This window comes from Xyrauchen texanus, chromosome 14, assembly GCF_025860055.1.
Source record: "Xyrauchen texanus isolate HMW12.3.18 chromosome 14, RBS_HiC_50CHRs, whole genome shotgun sequence".
NCBI lineage: Eukaryota > Metazoa > Chordata > Actinopteri > Cypriniformes > Catostomidae > Xyrauchen > Xyrauchen texanus.
Genome location: NC_068289.1, coordinates 11474189 through 11483680, shown reverse-complemented (window position 1 = coordinate 11483680; position 9492 = coordinate 11474189). Strand labels below are relative to the sequence as shown.

General features: G+C 37.2%; 1 protein-coding gene across 2 annotated transcripts; it reads right to left on the bottom strand.

Moving 5' to 3' along the window:
- Nucleotides 1–2639: 2639 nt before the first annotated feature.
- On the bottom strand, nt 2640–8309 carry LOC127655329 (high-affinity lysophosphatidic acid receptor-like). 2 transcript variants are annotated; one of them, XM_052143085.1, is made up of 2 exons: nt 8191–8309; nt 2640–4633 (listed from the first exon to the last, which is right to left on the bottom strand). In XM_052143085.1, the coding sequence occupies exon 2, from the start codon at nt 4513–4515 to the stop codon at nt 3388–3390; it is 1128 nt and encodes a 375-aa protein (XP_051999045.1). In that variant the 5' UTR covers nt 4516–4633; nt 8191–8309; the 3' UTR covers nt 2640–3387. The 2 variants fall into 2 exon arrangements, with proteins under 2 accessions (XP_051999045.1, XP_051999044.1); XM_052143084.1 differs by lacking the exon at nt 8191–8309 and adding an exon at nt 6352–6472.
- Between the last annotated feature and the right edge of the window lie 1183 nt (nt 8310–9492).

Sequence of the window (9492 nt, the reverse complement as noted above, 5' to 3'; positions counted from 1 at the left end):
ATAAGCGATTATGTTTATAATTATTCAGCTGGTCATGTGATTCTAACATTGCAGACCCCATGTGCAGACCCTTTCCATGTAGAATAAAACAGCTTTTATAAGGTTACTGATATGACTGAAGTCTTCATTTTAATGTGAGTGGTCATGATGAAAAAATTAAATGTAACCCTAAAACGATTGTATAAATGATGATTTAAAGTGGTCATGACATGAGGAATAAAATTTTCCTTGATCTTTTGACAAACAAGAGGTCTTTGTACTATAAGAACATACTGTTTCAGAACTGAAAATGTCCTCCTTAATAGAAAAAGAGCATTTATTTAAACCAAGCTGCTGATACAGTTCATTTGGAATTCATGGAACTTGTGACATCACAAGTACCACATACATCTGCATATGACTGCCTAGTCCATATGAAGTGGACTTACAATTTGCCTATCTGGATTTAAATGTTTATCTACATAATCTTTTTTTTAATTATTAAGAAATAATTCGAAATTATTTGACTGATATCATGCTGCTTTTAAAAGACACAATGTCAAGTTATAACTAAAAAAAAAAGAGACCCCCCACTCTCGGTTTCGTCATACTGTTGTGCTGTTTTGAAGGAGTCCTGGAACGTTTTTGCACCCATCTGTGCTATTTTTAATTGTTGGTCTTTTGTAAACACACACTAGATGGACGTCTTTGATCATATTGATGTTGTATACTAAGGCAGAATATTTGTATGTATAATTTGATTTATTTTGCGTTATAATAAATTTGCAGGGAGATTTGAGAGTGCGCATCCAGTTTTAAGTGAAAGCAAAGGAAATCCACGTGCGAATGAGTAGATTCGCACTCGTGCAACCTGTACATGGCATGACCTGCATGTGATATCAAGCCATAAAGGGGAAGAACGCAAAAGTTAATGGTTGTAACGAGTCCTCTCCTCCAAGTCAGAATGCACTCAAATGCTTGAGACCAAGTCCAAGTCATTAGTGTTCAAGTCCGAGATGAGTCACGAGTCATCAATATCGCAACAACACTGGTTGAAGCACCCCAACTTCACCATTGATTGAATTATGTTTGCGTATTTAGAACATATCAGCATGGATTGCTTATGAAACAGTCACAATATGATTCAAGCTTTGCAAAGGAACTGTTATAGAAAGATGGGACAGTTAAAATTAGACTATTGGAATGCAAAACCATCAGTAACGAATTCCATCCATGAATGTTTCAAATGTCATGAATGTTTGATAGTTTATGGTGCTGCTTGAGTGAACAGTTTGATACATTCAGATGAAATGTGTTGGGTGTACATAACATGTTCACACTTCAGATTTAGTTTCAAATATGGCTATAAGGGGTGCAAAATGTTAGCCAACAGTGGGCATTTACATTGATGTCGTAAAGTCCAGGCAGCTTAAAATTGAGCATTTCAGACAGAGGGCAAGAGACAGGGAGGAAAATTATTATTATATAACTAAATTCTGACGGTTATGGTGCAAAAAACTTACTAACATTAGAAGTGGGCCTAAGGGAAGATAACAAAATTATTTGAAAAAATAAAAAAGATGTAATGACCCCTTTAAACTACTCAAAAGCTCAAATAATACAAAAGTTATAACAGAAAATTGTATGTAAATCCAACCAACCCCTATTATTTTGACATAAAAAAAATGTTGTCCTCACCTTAACAGATTTGAATAATTTAATGCAACGATAGAATCACTTAGTGTGTTCAAGAGGGCAAACATTCAGACAATATTATTTTTTGATAATATCCATTTATGAACCAGGAAATAACCCTGTGACAACAAACCGATGTAGCAGACCGGTCGCCCTACATGCTTTGGCATTAAGCTTTGGCATTAAGATGCATAGGTGTGCATTGGTGAATCTGTGAAACTGGTGGAAAAGGCTGTGTACTGGTATATACTGTAGAAAAATCCTAAATTTATTGTAAAACTTGAGAAACAAAAGTATTTATTTAGGTTAGATAACAAACTTTTTGGGCCCACAGTCTGCATTTTCACTTTGGACTATGTTTATTGGAAAGGTTTAATGCATGTTGTTAAGAATTACTGTCAATCATACAGTAACTTGAATTTGGGATAAATCTGTTTGTTAGAAGTTGATACTTAAAGGCTTTTTAAGTCACATCTGGTATAGCTGTCAAAGGCAATAGCAGTCTATCAGTACTTCTGTGATAACAGCAAAAAGCTGTCTTTTTCCATTAATTATCTATGCAAGTGTTCACAAATTGTGGTCATCATAGACATTCTGGGTGTCAATGCTTCAGTAACTGATGAGTAGCTGATGCAATTCAAATGACTGAAGAAACATTTTTGAACTATTCCTGTTTCTCAGCTGTCAGAGCATGTCAAGGTCAATGTCACAGGTTTTTACCAGGGAATGCAGATAAAAGCATCTGCCAAATGCTTTAAATGTAAACTAATTGACAATAAAAAAATTCGAAAATCCACTTAACCATAAATAAATTCTATCAGACATACTTTGTTTTCTTCCATTAGTTACATTAAAACACTTTTCTGGTGATTAACAGTTCAGTTGCTTTATTTGCCAGTTTCCATGTTTTACAAAATTACAGAACATGTAAAATCTTGCAGAAACTAAATAAATGACCCATTTCAGGAATATAAGTGTATATTGCTAGTGTATTTTAATTTGTTAAGTATTCCGTTCAAATCCCCATCTCCATGGGATTTCAAATACAGTCCTTTAAAACCAACCTATGCCAGTAAATACCATTGCTGGTGTAACGTGTCATATCAAAACTTTGATTTAAACACACATACAAACAAACCGTTCTTAGCTTGGTCATTTTAAAGGAATAGTTCACCCAAAAATTATAATTCTCTCATCATCTACTCACCCTTATGCTGTCTCAAACTTGTATGACTTTCTTTCATCTGTGGAACACAAACAAAGATATTTTGATTGATATATGAAGTGTTTCTATGCTTAAAATTCAATTGTCCATATCAAGCCAATGGGCTCCAAAAAGAACATTAAGGCAGCATAAAGATCGATTGGTTTAATCCATGTCTTTAAGGGATACAATCACTTTTGGGTGAGAAACAGACAAAAATGTAACGCAGTCTACTTGTTGCATTCATGATAGAAGCTCAATTACACTTGATTGCACCTGACACAATCGTATTGCTCCATTAGACATGGATTAAACCACTCGAGACATTGCAGACATTACCTTTATGCTGCCTTTTTGTTCTTTTGGAGCTTGAGAGATTTGGAACCCATTGACTTGAATTGTATGGATATAAACATCAGATGCCCTTCTAAAATAATCTTTATTTGTGTTCAACAAAAGAACAGAACAGTTTTGGGTGACCAATTCCTTTAAATATAAGATGGAAATTCTTAGACGGAAGACTGTGTTTCACTGCTGCACACATAAATGTTGCTGGGTCTTATCCGCCTGCGACTTCTTCTAGGAATCTTGGGACAGAGCTGACAGGTCTTGGGCATAAACTCCAAGCAGGCCTCACGAAACTTTCGGATTCTCCAGCAGTAAATCACCGGGTTGAAGACTGCTTTTAGGTAACTCAGCCAGAGTGCCCCGATGCTGATCGGGTAAAAGGCTGGGCTGAGGCAGAACTGCCTACTAAACACTGCCAGCAAACTCACTACTGTATGTGGCAACCAGCACACAGAAAAGCCAATAAAAAGGATGAGGATGGTGGTAAAAGCCCTGGTTTTGAAACTCATGTCCACGTTCACTTGGGGGCGCTGCAGACCAGTTAAACCTAATTTGCTGACTTGGTTGATCGCAACACTGCCTTCACTGTTATGATTGTGGATGCGGAGTGCATTGCGCCGAACTGTGTTTAGAATACACAGGTATGAATACAACATCACACTGAATGGCACAAAAAATACAGCTACTGCCAGTAGCACTGTGTATCCTCGGTCCGCCAGCGATTCACTATATCCGAGAATGCACTGCGGTACTTGAGCCCCAATCCCAGCCGTCCTCCAGCCCACCACAGATGGTAGGGATACACAGAGTGACAGAGCCCATGATGCTGCAATGAGAATTTTTGCCCGATGGGGTGTCAGCTTGTCTTGCCGTTGAACTATGATGAGGAAGCGATCAACACTGATGATAAGAAGGATAGACACACCCTCCAGAACAAATAGCCAGTAAAGCATAACCGACACATGGCAGAATCCAACTCCGAAGCTCCAGTCCGTTGTCGCCAGAGTAACGGCAGTGAAAGGCATGCACAACAGCAACAGCATGATGTCGGAGAATGCTAACGTGGCCAGGAGTAGATTAATTGCTGAACGCATTGCTGGTTTTTGATAAACAATCAGACACACTATGGCATTGCCAAGAAAACCAATGGTGATCATGAAGATCATGATGGCAGCCAGTGCCACCCTGAGAGTGATGGGCATAAGGGGAGTCTCAGACTCTTGTATCTCAGTTTCCATTGGCTCAAGAAGGCCACACCCCTCCAGTGAGCTGCCATTACATTCAAACATGGCAGCTGTTACCAGGTATCATCCATCCAAGGATGAAAACTCATACTCAAACCTTTGCCATGGTCCTGTCAGCAGCCTTTGAGTGTATTACTCTCCACACTGAAGACATTGTAAAAATCTGAAACAGAAGACAATAACAGGTGCGAGCCATATTAATAACAATGCATATCTTTACTTAGAGGGGTCAAAAAGTCTGAGACCACATTGAAATCTTTTTCAATGGGGATTTATTTCAATTAAACCTGGAAATGTAGAGAAAGATTTTGGATTTAAAAAATATTAATGATACTATTTTACTTCTAAGTCACTAATCAAATAAGCAAATTTGTGTCATTAACCATGCTAACTTCTTTGCAGAAATTGAAATTCCATTGAAGCACACAAGATGCTATTTGAAACATTATCAAATCATGCTGGGATAATATGCATCATCGTTTTTGCCATACCAGCTCTTAGAAATTCTGAAATTCACATACATTTCACTCAAACTGTAATGCTGATAATATAATTTGTAATGAAAAATAGTGTATTAAGTAAGAAAAATGCAAGCATTTTCACAAGTTGTCTCAGACATTTGGACCCCACTATATTAAATTTTTTAAATTAATATACACCTATCATCTTTATTTGGCATCTTCCATAACAAATTGGAGAAATCATCTGTTAGGGAGAGGTGCTCTTTGTTTTGTCACTCAAGGTGTGAATTATAATAGCACAGAGACCAATAGACATTCTATCTGTGACAGGATTTCAACCATTGACATTTCTCTGACACAAGTTAAACATTGCATAATGAATTAAAGGGTTAGTTCACCCCAAAATGAAAATTATATCATCATTTACTCACTCACATGCCATCCAAGATGTGTATGACTTTCTTTCTTCTGCAGAACAGAAACAAATATTTTTAGAAGAATATCTCAGCTCTGTAGGTCCATACAATGCTCCAAAATGCACATTAAGGCAGCATAAAAATAATATATAAGACTACAGTGGTTTAATCCATGTATTCTGAAGTGATCTAATACATTTTCTGTGAGAACAGACCAAAATATAGCACATTTTTCACTGCACGTATATCTTGCCATAGCAGTCTCTAGGCACGGTCATGATTTCAAGTTCAATTACACGTCTTAATGCTTGACGCTTGCACATAGCGCTAGGATGTGTAACTGAGTTTTAAATCTCGATCGCCAAGGAGACTGCTGATGTCAAGATTTATTGTAAAAAAGGAGTTAGGTTTGGTCTGTTCTCACCAGAAACAGACTGGATCGATTCAGAAGACATAAATTAAACAACTGGAGTCGTATGGATTACTTTTATGCTGCCTTTATATGCTTTTTGGAGCATTGGCATTGTATGGGCCTACAGAGCTTAAATATTATTCTAAACATCTTTGTTTGTGTCCTGCAGAAGAAAGATAGTCATACACATGGCTTGAGGGTGAGTAAATGATGACAGAATTTTCATTTTTGGGTGAACTAAATCTTGAAATATTTTCTCAATTATAGTGGGAATAATGATGAATTTATCAATGAGAGAAATGAACAAATGCGGTGGGGTGCAAATATCTGAGACCACGTTGAAAATCTGAGATTTAAAATCAAAGTTAAACCTGGAAAGGAAGAGAAAGTTTTAGAAATTTTTAAAACACAATACACCATACTTTTGGGCCCCAATGTATGTATTCAACACTACATTTCAGACATACAGTCAAAACATTTTTTAATGAGCGTAAACCTCTGCCGAACAATCTGTCTTTTACTGAAAGCTGTACATTTGCAAACATCATATCACAACATCATGTTTACAGATAAAAGAGGAAATGGTGCTCACTCAGAGGATGCTGCTGTTGCCATAGTTACTCAGGGTTGTGCTTTGCTAAGGATAGTGCAGAATTAATCTTAGAACCAAGATACCTCCATAATCCTAAACACACACACACACACACACACACACACACACACACACACACACACACACACACACACACACACACACACACACACACACACAATTAGACTAATATGAATAAATATAGAAATATAAAACATATTGATAAATGAGTGCTTGGAGGGTGATTATGGGTTAGCCAGTCAGGTTTTAATGTTATTTGAAAACTGTATCTACCTTCCGAACTCTACTCTGTAAAAACATAGGCCTACAGTAAATGTCTATACCATTCTATAACCATCATACTGATGGAGGCTTTGAAAATAATTAATTTATTAAATTGATTTGGACAATGGACATCAGGGTGGCATACACTAGGATATTTTTTTGTCATTCAGGTCCATAAAATGTTACTGTAAATCTATTTTAAAACTCCCCTGTAACTGCTAAATATTTGCTAAGTTCCCTGATAGCACACGTAAATCACTGAGATGTCCGTTTTAGATCTTTTCATCTGGAAAACATCACAATCTAATTATCATCTGCTAAACATCTTAAAAAGATCAGATTTACAAACATTCTAAATCATAAACATCTCAAAGACTTCTGATGAATGTCTTATTGACATCCAAGATATACTTATTGACATTCGTCTTATAGACGTATTGGAGATGAGTGAACAGATGTAAAAATACATCTTCCAGATGTAAACAAACATAGACATCAAATAGATGTCTAGAGGTTGTAGGTGTGCTATCAGAGTTTTCTACATGTGATCATTCTCTGAGACCTTATTCTAGTAAAACACAAGCGCAGGAAGAAGACAAGAAATGTTTTGAACATGTTTTGTCCTCAGGCAAACATTTCTATAGCCGCCTTTGTGAATATATAATCATTAGTCAATGCAACATTTCCAACCTCAAAACACAAAAGACAAAACCTGAAAGCTAATATTACAATTGAAAGATACAGAAAGAGGACACCAAGACGCTGCTTTGTTACATCATCAAGAGGATGTTAAGATACTATGTCAAGTACATAATGTTGATTGACAATTGATAGGATCCAAAAACTAATTATGAGAAAATGTAAGATGACAAGAAGAAAATGTTTCCTTTCTGATCTGTAGTGGAGATTGATATCAACCTAACATTTAGGTCCATTACCAGAAACTGGTGATCATGGTTGCTTAAATCCTGGGCTCATCCTGCATGTTATCACCAATGCCACAGGTTAGAATGAGTAGAAACACGAAAACAAACAAAAAAAAACACTAATTAAGACCAAAAGTAAAAATAAACAAACATCTCTATCCATAGCAGTTTATTCAATTAAGTCTTTATATAATTTTAGTTCACATGTTATTAACAGAGAACACATCCTAGTCCAGTACATTGGTTCTGTACTTAACCATGGAAGATGGTGGAGACAGAATTGCTTGCTCAAAATTTCACTTTGGGGTGAGACAGATCCAAGACGTCTTTCATCATCGTTTACATGTACCTGCTTCATGTCAACCTATTCTATCATAATCACGATAAAACAGTGAGAACAAATGTTGCATTTTAGCTGCATTCTTAAATAATAATAAAAAAGCTATATATTTAATTGAACACATGTAGAGCTTTAGTGTGATATTGCCGACAATTCGTACCAATATCGCAGACCTGTCGATTGATCAAAGGATACATGTTCCTGATAAATAATTGAATCAATTCTCACGTGCGCTTCCGCGCGAGGTACATTTGTGGTACAGCCCGCTTGATTGTGTAGTGATTTTACCTCTTTATCCACTGAATTCCGAATATCTGCTTGAACCGTGAAAATCCGAAACAGATGAATGACAAGATGTTGACAGAAGCAGTTTGATTTCAAAGGATTGCTACCAGATGCGTTTTCTTGCTGTATGAAACATCCGGCGCCGTGAGGATGGAGAATGGAGGTGTGACAACAGCAATCAATCAAAAAACTGCAGTGTATAAGCATCAGGATTTTAGACACAGAAGAATTGAGACAAACTGCATAGTCGCTAATTAAAGAAGGTCATTGACGTAGGCTATATGAACAGAGCATGAGGTAGAAGCGCGAGATCGATGCTGGGCTGCATTAATTTGTTGTACGACCATCGGTATTACAATCGCTGGTGGAGGTGGACTTTTGAAACGAGGAGGCAGACTGCCATCTCAGGGTTGTTGTTGTTGTTGTTGTTTAATTCATACTTCCATTTGACATTTAGCTTTCAGGCGAAACCCAAACAGAAATATGATATCACAATATATTACATAAAAAGTATAAATAAATAAAAATATATGATATTAAAAGTCACATACCTTCACATATATGCTACAACATACAGTATATTTCCTACAAAAATCGCTGTTTTCATATATGCTAACATGTATTTTCGTATCAGTGGATTTTGAAAAGGTATTGTAGCCTACATACAATCACTGAGCACTTTATTAGGAACACACCTACTTATTCATGGGATTATCTAAACAGCCAATCGTGTGGCAGCAGAGCTATGCATAAAATCATGGAGATACCGGTCAATGGCTTCAGGTAATGTTCACATCAATCAGAATGGGGGAAAAAATGTGATCTCAGTGATTTCGACCGTGGCATGATTGTTGGTGCCAGATGGTCTGGTTTGAGTACTTCTGTAACTGTTGATCTCCTGGGATTTTCACAAACAACAGCCTCTAGAGTTTACTCAATGTTGTCAAAAACAAAAGGCATCCAGTGAGTGGCAGTTCTGCAGATGAATATGTCTTGTTGATGAGAGAGGTCAACCAGTGCTGGATTGGTAATCTGGCATACCGGGCATTTTCCCATTGGGCCGATGCACTTTGGGGCCATCAGGAGAACCGGGCCAGACGCGAAACGGGCCGAATGGCTGAATGAGCCACGGCAATATGCAGCTACAAATGATGTGGAGACAGGTGTGGTGCATGGGCCACTCAGGGCTTGAAAGTCCAGGGCCACTTTTTAGTCCCAGTCTGCCCCTGAGGTCAATAGTGTATGGCCAGAGCTGACAAGGCTTCGGTAACTCAGATAACCACTCAAGATATACAATTGTACACA

Excerpts from the sequence above, each read along its gene's own strand:
- LOC127655329 (XM_052143085.1), bottom strand. The coding sequence starts at position 4,515 with ATGTTTGAATGTAATGGCAGCTCACTGGAGGGGTGTGGCCTTCTTGAG.